The 17,198-nt window shown below is 37.4% G+C and overlaps 1 protein-coding gene across 1 annotated transcript in view; it reads left to right on the top strand.

Annotated features, from left to right (window-relative positions):
• Positions 1–17,198, top strand: part of CADPS2 (calcium dependent secretion activator 2) — a 321,648-nt gene that overhangs the window by 191,220 nt on the left and 113,230 nt on the right. The window contains exons 9-11 of the mRNA XM_040595763.1: positions 6,961–7,027; positions 13,356–13,464; positions 14,601–14,804. Coding sequence (XP_040451697.1) covers positions 6,961–7,027; positions 13,356–13,464; positions 14,601–14,804 — 380 coding nt within the window. The remainder of the gene's footprint in view (positions 1–6,960; positions 7,028–13,355; positions 13,465–14,600; positions 14,805–17,198) is intronic.

Raw genomic sequence — 17,198 nt, 5'->3', positions numbered from 1 at the left:
TTATGAAAATACTTAGAACTGATAATCTTTAGGATGGAAATGTATTAATCTTGTTCTGTTTATATGTTTTATTACCAAAAAAAAGTACAAAATTAGCTCTGCTGAGATCTGTATTCTTTAAAGTTCTAACAATTCAAAAGTAGCTTTCTGGACAGTGAAAAAACATACAGAACCAGCCAAAGATAACCAAAGGCATGTATCATTCCTGTAAGAGTTCACTGCTCTTGCTAGCCTCCACCACTCCTCCCAAAAGTAGGCATTTTCAGCACTAGGACTCCAGAATTGGAGTTGCGTCAGTTGGCAGCTTAGTACATTGGTTTGTTTTATACCAGTATAACAGTGATCAGGGTGTTTTGACTGATTCTATCAGTGGCAGCACATGACCTAGAAACTAAAGTAGATTTTTCATATTAACAGGTCCCCGTCCATTTAGGCTTTCTAGATCATAAATAATGTCACTGCCTGGCTGGAAAAAGGGTCATCAGTTTTTCTATCTAGCTGCAGTGTCATGTGCTTCCAGTGACATGGAGAGATGTCTAGGCTGGGTGCCTGGATGCTTCTGGGTGCTCAGGATGCTTCTGAGTTGATTTCAGTTCTGACAACGGAAAGAATTGTTTCCACAGCCAAACTGGATGCTCAGGGGAGAGCAGTGTGATTGAAACTTGTTCTACTCCATCAGCATTAGCATTTAAATTCAGATTTTCACATTTAAAACCAATCTCTTAGTTGTTCCTGCTTACTGTGATTTCTTTCACATCATGGAACACTTTATGTTCACAGACTTATCTTTTTAGATGAAATTAAACCAGGAGATGAGCTCCAGGGGTATACCCATATATGCTGCACTGGTAGCTCCTTGGTCCATGGGGTCAGACTAGACTAGTCCAAAGCAAGCTGCATCAAAAAGCACAGAGAGACAGTGTCTGCTTCTCAGCACCAGCCGTTTCACAGTTGTGCTGCATTACCGGTTTACATGACAATTACACTACATTAGAATCGGAGTACTTTCTACATTTATGTTGCATCTGAAGGATTTCATTCTTTTGTTGCGTGGAATTCTCTCAAGGCTAAAGGACGTTTTTCTGTCTTGACAAACACTCCCACTTTACATACCAAATAGGTTTTATGATATGACATAAATTGGATTGATAATTCTCAAGTTGCCATTCCAGTTACTTCACAGGTTCTGTGAGTACTGGCATGCATATTCACAAATGTTGAAGCACTCTGGAGTGCAGTAAGGTATCACTGTTAAAGAATCTAGGGATATCTGATCTTCCAGCATACCAATAACCATTTATACTGTAAGTGAAAAGTTGTTGGGGGGGGAGTGGATGGTGGGGGGGACAGGACGTTGGGGGTACACAATGACACCCATATTTTTCCTGTTCATATTAGGAGTGTCTTGCTCGTTGGAATAAATGGAACTGTTTTCTATGGCTGTGGTATTTGTATTACTTGACATTCTTCAACGTTTCGTTATCCTTAGCAGGTATAATTACAGTAGAAGTTTAGGCTGCTTTTTTTCATTCCATCTGTTGAAGGCTTATTTAGTTCTCTTTCTCAAGAGCACAGAAAGTACTAAAATGAATCCGAGAATGTTTACAGCTAGGTTTCTTATGACCCAGGTCATATTGTTGTCTTGAATCAGTTTTCTCTCATCCTCAACTGAAGACAAAAAAATGGCTTAATCTTGCGGGGTTAAATAAAAGGAGGAATGCGGTACAAGGAAGATTCCTTTTATGCAAGCGAGCAGGGATGACTGAAAGTGCCTGTGGGCATTTGGTCTCCATTGGCTCTCACAGCGAATGCAATGATGCCCACAGATAGCCTGTATTGTTGTCAGTTAAATGGGATCATGAGTGTCTGAAAGGTGTTTGAGAATGAACTGAAAATCATTTTCACAAGTGGATGATTACTTCTGCCACATGTTAACCGAACTCTATCAGAGTGGCCCAGATTTTTGAGACTGCATTAATTGCTCTTTCAACCTTGACTGAGGTTTCTCTTTAAGAAAGGCCTTTGCTGGACTAAACTGCTACACGTATTGATTTTTCTTTCTATATTTTTTTCATTGTTTGTGATAAATGAAGCCTTTTACAAGTAGAGAACTTACCATTCAAGATGTAGATAGATTGCTTCATTCCTTAGAATAAAAAGGCTGGTCTAAAAATGATCTCTGTAGAAGTAGTAAGTCCTTTCTCATTTCTCCAGCAGTGAATAGCTCCAGTATTCCACACTCAATTATGTTTTTCAGCTATTCATTAGTGCTGATTTTTTCATCAAAAAATATAACCCTGCACTCTCGCAGCATGGACTTAGAGCAAATAAGCCGCTCTCTCCTTTCCTGTGTGTGCCATCACATAATTGAAAATGAACTATAATATTTAGCAATAAGGTTTTGCATTTTTATAACACGAGGAAATTCACTTTGAAAAATATTCAACCTTTATGTATTTAAAATATAGTGATGCTTGGACTTTTTAAAGAAAATGGTTGTTCATTTTGTTTGTTCTGTTTCTGGAGGAGAAAATTATACTGGCTGAAACAAGATGATATATAAGACATTTTTATCCAGGTGTTTCTGTGTTTTGTAGTGGAAATGTAAATTCTAATATTTGTATTTGTTTTCCAGGAAAATGAATTTGAAATAGTAAATGTTTATTTTTCTATCATACTATAAGCATTGTGAGGTATAATCAGGTAAATCTGTGACTTCATACAAATCAAATTTTTACCTTTTAATTTGGGAGTGAGTAAAGAGAAAGTAATTAAATTATGTTAAAGAAAATAAAATTGTAGAACTGTTTTTAAGAGCAAAGTCTCGGGAAAGTGATCATGGTTTGTACGTTTGGTTGTGTTTTCATGTTACAAAACTGTGTTAGAAAATCTTTACATTGGGGTAGCACTTAATGACTCAACGTGTTTGATCAAGCTCCTATTTTCTACGAGCTGTGTAAAAGCAGGTGTATTAGTCTTATGTTATTGGAAATTATTTAAGTAATACAGAAAGACTGAAGAAGGCAACCAACATATACATACTAACTATAAATACGCTTTCTAATGTGCACATGTACAGATATAGATGTTATGTATACATACTATATTAATATATTTTTACAGAATTAAAGTCTGCTGTCTATATGTTTCTATGTACATTAGAAACCAATCCTTCCTGACTTATTGTCAGTCTACTCATTCAACACACTCAAAACATGGTCTTAAAGAGAAGTCAAAATAAATCTATTTAGTAATAAGTAATTACTATCCAAGTGCTCAGATACAGTGGAACCATTTCAGCATTTTCCTTCTCAGTGCATGGTTGAACTGTAATAATTCAAGAATTATTGTAGATTTTCCCAACTCTGGAATCCAAATTAACATGAGAAGAATTGTAGTAAATGGTGAGGTTAGTTTTTAGAAACATGGAATTGACTACTGCTGAATATCAGCTTCTTCTTTGTTATCGCACAGGATACTTCACCTAAAGAAAAGTACAGTGTTTGAAGGAATGACTGTTTATTGTTGCTGCTGAGCGTATTTGTTTAAAATAGCCTGAACACTTAATGCTATGCATCTCTGCACGTTTTTTTGGATGGAAAGAGTGAGTGGGGCTTGTAGGTGAATACAGATATACATATGGGCAGAGAAATAGCAGGCTGCAGCTCTGTGAGTTTGTGACTGAGGATCTTTGTGGTACTGAGGATAGTTTGTGGTACTGACATTTACCTGAAACCTGTGAAAAATGATGCAATTCCCCATCTTAGAAATAAAATATTCTTCAGCTTAGCTCTGGGACTTAGTTCACTTCTGAATCTGTTAACCGCTTAATTTTCTGCACCAGCTGTGAAACTCAAGTTCATTTAAATCTGGAAACTCGCTTTTGTAAACTTTTTCTGTTGTAGACATCAACAGCAGTTTCTACAAATCCTAGATATTATTGTCCAAATTTAACAGTGTTCTTAGGTCCTTTGCTTCCGATTTTTTTCAATGGAAAATAAATGGGGAACAAAATGTTCAAAGAGGACTCTGGAAGTCTAAGATGTTTTTCTCCTCCTGGGTATAAATGTTAGACTCTGGAGTAAGAATTAATATCCTCATCTTTCAGGAGCTTGCACACTAAAGATGAGCACAGGATATATCCCTTGTAAACGGCTGAAACTTTCTACATTAGAAAAAACCTGCAACCATTAGAGGTGGCATTGGAAGATGGATTAGTAACGTCATTATAACTGTGTGTTTCTAGTGATTTGTAAAATCAAGTCACATAAGGCTTTGCACTTCTATACTAAACCCCAGCTCTGTCTCATGAATGCTACTTTGTTTGTTACCTAATCTTATCTAAGACCAGTGGATTTTAATGCTATGCAGTTAATGTTCCACCCCTTTGTTTCTTAAGGAAGCTCTTATTTAACACCTTAGTTGGAAGTGATTTATAGGAGGAATAAGAAGTGCACGTTACTATTGAATTTCTTTTTTGTATGCTTTCTTATTTTATAATTATGACTTTACTGTAACTTGTGATAGTTCTGCCTATACTGCAGGACCATATGTGGTATATCTTACCTGAAAAGTAATTTAAAAAGCAACTGACCCTTTCTCTGATAGCAAATGTTCTTTTAAGATCTCTTATTTTAAAAGCACCTTTCTATACCAGGCTCAGTTAATAATGAAAAAGAATTGATTAAACCTGGCATCTCTAAGGTTGGGTTACTCATTTTCTGCCGAGTTCCTGTTAGAACGTAAAGTCACGTCCACTGATGATACCAGAATTACTCTCAAGTAAGAAGAGCTGTGTTATTCTATGGCTCTTTTACAGTCATTTAAGACATGCCAAGAGGGTGGAAATGTGTCAGGATATCTTTGTATTGTGGAATTTGAGGACTGTGTATTTCCACAGTCCGTGGGGCAGTTGTCCTCTGACAGCTAAAATCAGAGATACATAAAGGATGTTCTGAGGGATGTGTTGGCAGAACCACCATGAAGAACAGGACAGGTTTAGGACTGAGAGAGCCCAAAGGCCACCTGTGGACCCTTTTACTTTTCTCCCCCCAGTCATTAATCTTCAAGGCTGAGTGAAATTCATCGGTCATTCCCCCCTTCACCCTATGGCAATAGCAAAGAGATGAATGGTGGCAGCAGCAATGTGGTATGCTTTGGGGAAAGTAAACGCTGTTATGGGGTAACGTGCCTGGCTCTTCTGAATCATATATGAAGAGCAAAGCAGTTGGGGGGGGGGGGGGGGGGGGGATAGGGATATGGGAATATCCACCTATCAGTCTGTGAGATAAATGCTTCCTTAGTTGCAAAACATTATAAATTTTCAAATAAACCCCAGTAGGCCCCTTTTTGGGTACCCTTTCAGACATAACACTTACTCCTTTCTCTTTATTGAATTTATAATAATCACAGAATTAAGAAGTTTAAAAGAGTGTGGCAGGATCTGGACCATTGAAAGCAAGCTACATCAACTGGTAATGGTGTACACAAACCTGATTTTCCGTACTCTCATATGAATAAAAAGCAGAGTAACAAGTGAGGCAGAGTTTCAACGCAGGTGCAGCAGGAGTTGAAGAAGGGCAAGCCGTCGGTGTCGTAGTAATGACGGAGCTGCTTGTGTAATCTGACAAACCACCGTAGTTAATAAGCATTATGTGGAACATTTATGTTAGACAGAAATTTGTCCTTTGTAATACCTAAAGTTGCGAAGAATGTGCCTGAGTATATGCCAAGGACAGGTGGAAAACAATGTTTTGCCTGTATCTTACTTGCCAATTTCACGAGATGTTGGTTCATTGCTCTGTTTTTTTTACTGAGTTAAAAACCACCAGGAAACAACCCCCAGAAGCGATCAAAAAGTAGAGGGCAGCAGACCCTATCCTCTCACCACAGAGGCACCTGTCCATCTATCATCCAACAAACCATCTATGATTCTGGTTATTGCAACAACTTCATAATATACATGCCAGCATCCTCTGAAGAGTGGCCTGTGAAGCCAGCATTCACTGGTCTGAACAGTTTGGCTCTTGGTTCTGCCTTTGACCCACGTAGTTGTACTAGATGCCTTGATAAAAAAAGCTGGCCAGCCAGAAGGGACGTAACATAGGTAATATTTTGCTCTCCTGTCAGGTTTTAAGCAGTAGGTCCTTACCAGTCGTAGCCTCTTGCTTGTAATCCCAGAGCTCATCCTTTTCCTTTTGCTGTCCTTGTTAACAACAGTGCCACATGACCACAGTGACAGAAAAAAAAGTGTCATTATAATGCCATAAAACTTGCTGCAACTTCTTGGGAAATGAGGGTGCTTTCTCTACTGCCAAAGAGTATCAACAACTGTGGCTTTGCATCTCAGTAGTTGATACTGCTGATTAAATCATCTGATTAAAAGCCTGGAAACTGCCAATGTGAGACAAGGAGTTTTTAGTAATCTCACAGTCTTTATAGCGAGGTATTTCTGTTTGGTAAGTTAGATTCCATTTACTCTTGAAGAAAAATTAATCTTGTGTGTCTCCTGGCATTTTTTGAACATTTTCCCAAACTGCCACTGTGACTCACAGACTAGAGAAACAGAGAAATACTAGCAAATCTATGGAAACCAAATGGAAAAAAAAAAGTGTTGGGAGTTTAACTTTTCTAACGTTTAGTATTTCTGTGTAGTCAAGTGTTCTACTTTAAGCTGTTTTGCCTATTTTCAGATGCAATTGGTGAAATAGAAGTGATAACCAAGTTAGTCATCTCAAACAAGGTCTTTTGTTTCTGCTTTTTGTCTTACTTTGAATGAAAAGGACTATAGCTTTGCATTTCTATTGTCTGAGTAAATAGGAAAAAAATACCTTCTTAGATATGACAATAGTGAAGAAGCAGCTCAGTAGGTAGAGCAAATTAATACACTGTTTTGTATTGGGTCCTCCTAATAAAATGCTTCTTATTAATGGAAAAACATTCACTTTATTTCCTTTGCAGATATTTGTACGCTCTAGGACAGAAGGTTTGGAAGCGGTGGAAAAAACGCTACTTTGTTCTTGTTCAGGTTAGTAGTCTGCCGTGAAATCATTTTTCTTATGTATGGTGTCTGCCCCCATTAGTAAATCAGTATCTTCATGCAACGCTACTCCAAGCTTCTTACAGCATAGAGACATCCAGGGTATTTTATTTTTTTTTAACATATGTAGTAAACAGAAATGTCACTGAGTTTTACATATATATGAATGAGTCCCTACACTAAGCAATGTTTCAACTGAAACCTAGACATTTCTGAGTGGAATGTTGTGACCTTGAAACGTTCTGCTGACAGCCTTCTAGCAGCACTCAATTTAAAATAAAGTTATATTTCACAAAGTGGATTGTACTTGCTGTTTCATTTATTCTATCTCAGCAAAGATTTTCTGCCTTTAAAATTAAAGCAAGCATAGTTACTATTAAGAACTTTTTCATAAATGTTTTTTGAATAATGCTATTTCTTGTTCTTCCTTGCAATATTAAACTGAGTAAAATTATGTATTTGTTATAGAAAATCTAGGGTAGCACTTGGTCTTGGCCACAAAAATGTGCTGCACTGATTTTTCATAACTTTTTGTCCAGACCTTGGACTGTATTTTCACATCCTAGTGAATGGTGACATTAACATGACATTAGAATAGGAATAGAAAAGTAGATTCTGAGTGGTAAAAACTGAATGATTTCTGTGAGGTTTTGCAATTATTTTGTCTTTGTGCTTGTCTTCAAATTGGAGTTACAAATTTTATATTCTTCTGCATCAATTCAGAGAATGCTATTCTTCTATGTCCTCTGTTTTGTTGACAGAAAACTGTTAGTGTGAGTCTCCATAAACATCATACAAAGGATGCAGCCTGTTAACAAGGCTTTTTTAAGAATGAAGGTTTCTAAAACTACTTTACAGAAAGCCTGATTCCTTTTTCTACCACTCTGTCGGTCACACACACCTGGTCTCCTCCTACTCCTAAATGATGAAAATTGTAAGGATGTAAAAAAATCCTGAGCAGGGTCTTTAATAAAGTAAAGTTAAAAGCTGAGAGTATTTGCATATTATTCTTGCCAAGCTTGATGTCAATACAGTGTTCTCCCTGGCTGCAGTGGGAATTGGCTTGCGTATTGATAATCAGTGGGTAATCGTTACAAGGTTGAACAGGATCTTCTGGAAAGTTTACTGAATTCATTTGAGTTCTGATTTTACCAAGGTCCTCCATGAAGAGATGAGGCCTTTTTCTGATTTTATTAAGATTTGTTGGTTGGGAAGATGTCTATACAGGACAGCTATTAAGGCATGGATGTGAAAGGAAAGGTACTTCAAGTTGCTGGAGAGAAAAAAAAAAAAGAAAAAAAAAAAGAAAGCCTAGATGTTCCCTTGTCCATACTTTTCTTCAGCACTCCTACTTTGCAACCCCCATTACACTAAAGGAAAGACTTTGTTCTCTTCCTCTAAGCTACAGGTGTCATCTGAGTTTTAAAGTGCACATCTAAGAGACACATAATCTTTCTCTGTGTGTGATATGGAGCTATCTGGGAGAACAATTTATTCCAGCCAAATGAATTTTAACTATCTTTTGCTTTCTGTGCTGAAATTGCAATACTGGAGGGGAACGTTACAGGAGTTTTCTGACTGTGATGGGAATTAGACATCTATTTCATTTTAAAGCAGCTATCAGTTCAATAAGACTATGTAAAAAATACCATGTCAGATCAATATTTACTGTCCAAACAGCTGTGGTACGTAACTTGTCAGTAAACTGAAGTCAGTATGTGTGAAATAAGCATTCATTAATTAATATCAATCTGTTGTATTGATATGCTATTGACATATTGATGAGTCTTCATCTATAAATTAGCTTCTAGCTTATATTAGTAAAACATGAAGGCCATGAAATTCAGTTATAAGACAGAGGCTATCAGTATGATTTACAAACATTTTGGAAATTTAACTCAGGAGTGAAATTAGATGAATCATGTTGATTTTTCAGGAGTGTGATGTGAGAAATGTGCACCTTCGTTATTGTTACACGTATTAGAAGTTGTTTGTGCTTTCTGAAAGAACAGCTCAATATTATAGGAAGGTTACAGAGTCTGGAGATTTTAACCTTTTCATTTTATTCCCTTTTCTTCCTTTTACAATCCAGTCACATCTCTAAAAGGTTATTAATTTCAAACTGGAAAAAGACAGGGATGTAACATGTTAGGTAAAAAGCCTCAGCTGGACATGCTGTGTTTTACTTCATTTACTGTCTGATAATATCTTCCTCCAGTAATCTGAATGCATATTCACTTCTGTCATTTTAATATGATCTGTTCTAATGTTTTGAAAGCCAGTCATTTGTTTCATGGATTTTTTTTTTCTAAACACACCAACCACACAGGCTAATTCTTGCTGTTGAGCTCCTAGAGTGGGCTGCCCAGTGATGCCCTATAGAAGGGACCACTGTCAGCCTCCAGGTTTGCAGTAACAGTTCCTCCCAGCACATTAAACAGGGTCTTTCTGCTCCATGGGGACTTCCCCTAGTGACACTGCTCATAAGTCATGTCCACATTTCTGTGCCTATCTGTTTGTCATGCATGCACAGATTCTTGTTTTTCCACTTTGTTACAAAGTAGGTAGAACAGCTGGTAGTCAGGTGTTTGGACCTCTGGAAAATTATGAAATTCAGGTCGATGCAGTTGTAGGAAGAGGATTGACTTGTTTTCTGTCAATAACTACTTGTTGAAAAGGTGGTTTGATTCTCTTTTTGTTTGAGAATGTGTGGTACATAGTCCTGACTTTTGAGTACAAGTTATGCTGTGAAGTATTGATGCTAATTTGCTGAATTCTAAGGAAAAACTACCTACAGGTCCATTAACTACTAACAATACACTTAAACCTGGTCATAGATCTGTATTAAAAACTGTCATTTCAGATTGTGCTGGTGGTTCTCTCTATAATAACTGATAGCAGACACTGATAACCATAAGGAAAAGCTTTTAAGAGATCACAAGTGTAAACAAATGAGGCAAATTCTGTATTTCTTTATTTTCTTGAGACTTTTTTCCCCCAACAAAATTTTATGGAGTTTTCCTATTTGTTTCTTTGTGGGAGAGGCTTTAAAATGTCTCATTTTCAATAAAAAGATGAAGTATAAGAGTGATTGTGAAATTAATATCTTTTAATAAACTGTTCCTTTAAAGTAAGAATATGCATTTGAAATACATTTGAAAAAGTAAAATCAACAGGATTATAATGTCATAGAGGTGAGGTTACAAATGAACAAAGACACATAGCCCAGATCTTCCACAAGCTTATCTTCAAAAACATTCAGTGGCTGAAGAAATCTGAAAAAATAAATGGGCATCGTATGCAATTTCACGATCAGTGTCTGCTAGCTTCCTTTTTGATGGCTTAGTTTGCCCGTACAGTGTGGTTATATGGAGTTGTAGACATGTGGGTGCTTGCCATGTTGTTTTATTTGACAAAATAGAATAACTTTAAAAATGTTTCTACTGCGGTATCAAAAATTAACTCTGCAAGGTTCAGTTCACGAGAAGAGGAGGGAGCTTCCATGGGATATGATTCTAATTGCAAAGGATTTAGTGGCGTGTGACTAACCGACTTGTGACTGTGCTCCTGCGTGAGGGCAAATACGGTTTTTGGGAATGTAAAGAGGGGACTACCAAGCAGTAAGAGAGGTGATACTGCTGCTGAGCCTGGAGCAGAAGACATGGCACAGGGGCTGAGCCTTGTGTCGGCCCCCAGGGCCCTGTTACCCCCTATCTGGGGGGTGCCAGGTGGGCAGCTAGCCACCTCCTAAGGCACAGCACAGCTTTTTTATACACTCCGTAGTCACACTTAAATCTCACTGGTTCTTACAAGTCTCATCCCCATTTAAAGCTGCAGTGTTTGTGTTTTTTTTTAAAGGTACGGTGAGTTGTTTTTTTTTCACCAGCATGTTCTGTGGGGAAGGGGGCTTTGTTAGTAGGGGGCTCTCTGCTCTAGGGTGGATCTTTTAGTATGCTAATCGCAATAGTTCACACGTAGTTCCAGTAATTTTCTGTTTAGTCTCATTAACCTTTTGGTTCTCCTTGAGCTTAGCTTCTTTTGCCCAGGCTTCACCTATTTACGGTGTCTGTTCTCTTTCCCAAGGCCATATTTTATTAACTGTAAAGATTTAACGAACATCCTCTGTTTTCCACGTATCTTTCTTGTTTTTCACTATAGGTATTTACTTTTTTGGCTTTCCCTCTCTTTTTAAAAGTAAATAATTCTTTTATCAGGACCCACTGGCCCTGACTGTCCCCGCTCGGCCCCTGCAGGCCCTCCTCACCCTGCCCACAGCCCAGGACCCCGTTTCAGCCTGCTGGGCCCATCATCCCTGCCCCAGTGTCGCCATGACAGGGCTGGTCTGCAGCTCCCCTCAGCCCTGCCGGCCCCACTGGCAGGCCCATATCCCCCCCTGCCAGCCCAGGGGTAGCTTCAAATCTTTAAACCAAAATACAGCCATTTGCTAAAATAAATACTATAAACGACAGCAAAACTATGGGCTCAATGCACAGTGAGCTGATACTGTCGTGTGTTGTGCTGGAGGGCAGGCTGGCTGGTTGTAATAGTCCCCCCTAGCCTGAAAGTCTGAATACTGAAGGTGACGGCCTGTATTGGTTTTGGTGTTTATTTATGTTTAGCTCTCTCCTTCTTACAGCCCACTGAAGTGAATGTAGTAAATTTTATGTGGAAAGCTGGCACTCTGTTTTAGTTGCCTGACGGTGTCTCTCAAATTCTTTTCTCCTATAAAACTGCCTTTGCTTAACTAATGTATTAATTATACTGGAATGCCTACTTTAATTTCTGTCACCTGTAAACTTCTGCTGTGGTTCTGGAGACATGGGTTCAGCATTTGAGGCCTGATGGCAATTTTGCAGAGAGAGCTGTTGCACTTGTTCCTTATGCTTGTACGCACTGTGGCAGAGGGTGTTCAATCACTTTACACTGCACACATAGCACTGCATAATCCTGGTTTTTTTTTAAAAAAAATACTTAAAACAATTAAATATTTTTAGATCTTTATGCAGATAATACACCTTCCGTCCTTATTTTCCAAAAGTGTCCATCTTTTACAGAGAGTCAAAAAATCTTTCGTCAGTAGCAGCTGAAGTCACTGGACTTGGAGGTGAAGTGGTGTACAGCTACAGCACCAGCAAATACATGAATTAAACTGAAATCAGCTATCAGAATTTTACTTCAAAAAGGATCATTCCTGAAGCTGTAGGCAAAGCAATGAATCTAGGTAACAGCTAACTGAGCAGTCAGCAACTGAGAGAAAGACAGTCCATCATCTATCAGGCAAGCTCCTTGCCTATCCTTAGATCTTTGCCTAATTTTATGAATATAAGAAATGATATTATAGTTCAAAACAAGTCAGTTGGCCAGGTATCCTACAGTCCTTGGAGGTGAGAGTTTCAGAGGCCCATGTAAATTCAGTTGCCTTAAGTTTCTAGTTGTCACAGATTCACAGGCTCTTCCTTCCGGTCACCTGTTGTAGTCTTTCCAGCTTTTCATTTAAGGCTGGGAACATCTCCGTTTTGTTTAAGTGTTTGCTTTTCCTCTCCAAGCTGTTGCATTCCTTTCTTTATCTTTCCAGTCACTTTTTCCTCAGCAATCCTTATTGCATTCTGTTCTGGCTAGGGAGTCTTAAACCATGTGGTGACAGATTCTCTTCTCATTGCTTTATCATTTTTTGTAATACCTGTACTTGATGAGAAGTAACATGTTCATGCCAGCTGCAAGCTGCTTGGCCTACACAGTACTATATCCAGTGAGCCAAGTAACCTGGAGATGGATGTCAACAGAGGTGCGAAAGATGCGGAAATTAGACAATAAAATCAAACTGAAGGTTCTGGTACTTACCATCTTTAACTAAATGGGCCAGATTATGTGTTCATCTTTCCAGCTGCATGATAATCATGGCATTCCATCTGCAAACAGTACTTTTATACATAAAAGTCCTTTTTTTCCAGGTTTTTAGAATACAGGAGGTTTTTTTTCTTTCAAAGTAAACTGAGCAGTTTGGTCAGTACCACAGCACCAAGCATTTTCCCTACCAGAACCTAATTTTGCTTCCTTTAATTTTTTTGTAAAGCAACAGCCCAAAATACATTGTATTTCAGGAAACTGCAGAAAGATGTGTTTATGGCTTTCTAATTTTTTTTCCTTCCTTTTATCTGGAAGGGGAAAAAATGCAAAGTTTTTCACTGTAAATGTTTCTGGGGGAAAAAATGGGGTTTATTTCTTCAGCACAACCAAAAGCTAATTTAAACCATGGCACACTGGCTACACAATTCTGGAATGGAATTCAGCAATTAAGAAGTCCTTTCTTATTCAGGTTAGCCAATACACGTTTGCAATGTGCAGTTACAGAGAAAAGAAATCTGAGCCTCAGGAACTGATGCAACTCGAAGGATACACTGTGGATTATACAGCTCCTCACACAGGTACTTCTCTTGATTTTGAAGTACAATATGTTTGTGCAAAACAGCTGATTCAATTTGCTCGTTTTGATATAGCAGCAAAAAGCCCAAGGTTCTTTGGCAATTATTCCACTAGGATTTTATGGTGTGAAAAATCATGCTTTTACAAAGAAGCTTGCTGTGAAAAGATTGAGCAATAAACTTACCCTAAGGTTGTCTGAAACGTTGTAAGACCGTATATGGTACAAGGGAAAAATTATGAATTCTAGTCAATCTTTCCCTTTTCTCTCTATTTTTGATGGTGGAGGCACGTGGCAGTGTACTTTGAAGTGTATTCATAGATGATTTAGAAAAGAAGGTCAATGATGGCAGTGCTTCTAAAGACAAATTACTCAGAGTAATCAAAAAAAATTTTGAAGATATCAGAAAAATCTGCAGAAGTTAGTATTAAAATGGCAGAGGGAAATCAAAGCTACACATGTAGTGAGAAACAATTCTACTCTACATAGGCAGTGGAGGGTCATGAATTTAAGAGACTTGTAAGATATTGAAGACTGATGTTTGGAAACGTTGGCTCAATGTTTAGAACAATTGAGAAGGCAAACAATGCTCAGAAAATGTTTGGAAAGCCAAAACAATGTCGTCATAAAAAAATTCCTGGCACAGCCATGTTGGCTGTTGTGTGCTGTTCTAGTTATGCACTTACTCTCAGAACAAAACACTCAAATGAGAAAAAGGGGCCAAGGAAGGATCAGCAACACTCATAAGAGGTATGGAGCTGCCTCTCTTCAGGCGAGATAAAGTTGATGGGAATTTCTAGCTAAGAAAATGATGCTGAGAAGGAGGATATGTTAGCAAAATGCAAAATGGCATATAAAAAAGAGAAAATAAGAAATGAATTGGAATTTAATTGGAAATGGAATTATGGAAATATTTTCTCCTGTGATTTCTATATTTATTCTACGTATATGTTATTTACATGAATTTGATCCTTATTCTACATTTTATCATATTTCTAGGTCATAAATACCTACAAAGTGTTTTAATGCCCATGCCCCACCCCCTACACGCATAGAGGAAAACAATAATGTAATAAACACTGACGGTGAGTTAAAAGTAACTTGTATTTCTTCAGATTACCTTCCTGTTTCCCTCTCCAGGTCTTCAGGGTGGTCGAATGTTTTTCAATGCTGTTAAAGAAGGCGATACCGTGATATTTGCCAGTGACGATGAGCAGGACAGAATACTCTGGGTTCAAGCCATGTACAGAGCCACAGGTCAATCATATAAGCCTGTTCCTGCAAGTCAAGCTCAGAAGGTGAATCCCAAAGGAGGAAATGTCAACACAGATATATCCCCACTTTGTAAGTTGGCCTTCTTTTCCTTTTGTGGCTTTCTTTCGGTTTTAGTTGGTAAATATGTAGCACCTTCCTCGATGAAGTTTAATTAAGTAGAACTCATTCACTAGGGAAATGTGCCTAGCAGTTTATTGTTAGCCAGAAGCTCTTATACTGAAATTATTATTGCCAGCGAGGGAAATCCTGACTTGCAGGTCATTATTTTTATTATAATCCATGAAAATATAGCAATTAGCTTCATATTCATTACAGTTGACCCACATATTACCATGGAGATGGTGTTTGGTTTACATTATATTTCTCAGTAGCCAGCCAGTGTAGTGTTGAATAGAAAAGCATCAATCTATTCTCAGAATTTTATAGATTTAGGTCAGCTTTATCATACATTGTATATATTAGTTATCTGAAAATTACTATGCTGTGAGTGCATTGTGAGCTGAAAGGCACTAGAGGGGCTGCTGGATTTTTGCACCTCTCTGTAATTATAAACTACTTAAAAAAAATTTAAAAAAAAAACAGGTTTAAGTTTTCTTCTTTCTTTGAGGAAAATAATTGTTTCAGTAGAAATCAAGGTAGATAGTATATATTAACCATGTGCTGAAATTTTCATATAATCTCTTTGAAAGTATTCTGTCATGTAGGTATCTGCATATAGGAAGCATGTATGATTTGTTTGGGTTTTTTTTTGTTCTGGAGGCTGAGTGAAATCCAAGGATTTTTGTAAGAGCCGTCAAATTTTTACAACATCATATGACTGTATAGAATAATCCTTCTTCATTATCATATATCTGTATATGTAGAGTGATAGAAGGGAGATACGTGTTTTAGACTCAATTTGGTTTAATGTCTGAAGTCTATAGCAGGTTGACCCAAAACCATTCTCCTCCATCAGTCCTACTATCACTCTGTCTCATGCCCTTCCATTTATCCTGTAATCTTTTATCACTTTGCTATTGGAAGACAGTAAAATGTGCTTGTTAAACTCAGTAATAGTTATCTAAAATCCAGACTGGGCTGCCAAGAACCTTGAAAAAAACCATAGTTTAATCTCCCAAAAGCACTGATATCTGTTGAACTTTTAATCTGAAACGATTTGGAAGGGTGAAGTAACCATTCGTCATGGGAGGTTTTAAGATGAAGTGTTTTGTAAGATGTAACACTGCAAAAGCAAAAGTGGGGCAACAGCTGAGGAGTGCTTCTGCTCACCTCCTCCCAGTTACCTGGATCTGAGCTGGGTACTGGGAGTTGACAGTGTTCCCCTCCTAATGTTTCTACTTTGTGTTCATCAGTTAGAAAGTACAAAAGAAGTGACTGTAGTCTGTAGTAGCCAAGGAATTACTCTTCTTCTTGGACATAAGGTTTACATGGAAGTGAAAGCAACTAGAGAACACTGACAGCAGGGCAGGAAAAGTTACAGAAAGAAAAAGGTACAATGAGCAATTGCAAGTTTTGATATTCTGAAATTATGTTTTCCGAGATAAAATTAGTTATGACGGTAAAGAATTAAAAACCAAGAGTAACATGTCTTGGTATTATCTTAGACAGGGTGAGTACAGTTCTAAGGTGTAAACCATAGGACAAATAAGGTTTATTTTAAAGATGGCTTAAGGGAAGCTCAAAAGCCTCAAACTATCATGTATTTTTCTGTCAGGCTTATGTATCAACTTGCACAAACTGATATGACTGAACTGTATATAAATCAAAAATCTGTGGTTAAAATATTATTTGCCTTTGGCTTTAATACACTTCAATGTTGCTATTTTGTAATTAGTTCGTTGAATTCTTTGTAATAGAGTAACTTGTGAAAATTAACTTAATGTGAGGTTTAATCTTAAAAGAATCAATGTTTGATTTCTGTAATACCTCCAGTTCTTTTGACATAAGGTAGAAATGGGCATCATCAAATTAATCAGTTTTTAAGGAACTGCAAGAATGAGCATTTACAGGTATAACCATAAATAGTTTCCTAAGAGTCCTGCTTCATTTACATCTACTCTGCTGATTTTCTTTTGGCACAGTTTTACTTCTAAGAAGAATCCATAGCTGACCTTTTGTCACACTTAAATGTGTTCATTTTGTTTCTCCCTAGAAAAATATTTGCATGAAGTTAAGAGTATTTTATTTTTAATCAAGGTGTGACACCCAGTACTTTAGAGGTAGTGGATATAGTAAATGAAATTAATTTCCATGTTTTTCTTCTTGACTATGATAAATTTTTAATATTAGGAAATATATTATGACCGGAGTATTTGTCAACTACTTTTTTATGTATCTTATTTTTCAATTAAGGCATCATGTAAGCATTTCCAGCCAATATAAGATCAATTGTTTCAGTTTTTAAAGTATATCATACAATGCATCTCCACATATAGAAAGTAGAAACCAACTAGGACTTTGTAA

This window comes from Falco naumanni, chromosome 5 (assembly GCF_017639655.2).
Source record: "Falco naumanni isolate bFalNau1 chromosome 5, bFalNau1.pat, whole genome shotgun sequence".
In the NCBI taxonomy this organism is placed as follows: domain Eukaryota; kingdom Metazoa; phylum Chordata; class Aves; order Falconiformes; family Falconidae; genus Falco; species Falco naumanni.
Note: the sequence above shows the minus strand (reverse complement) of the source record. Positions and strands in the feature narration are given on the sequence as shown.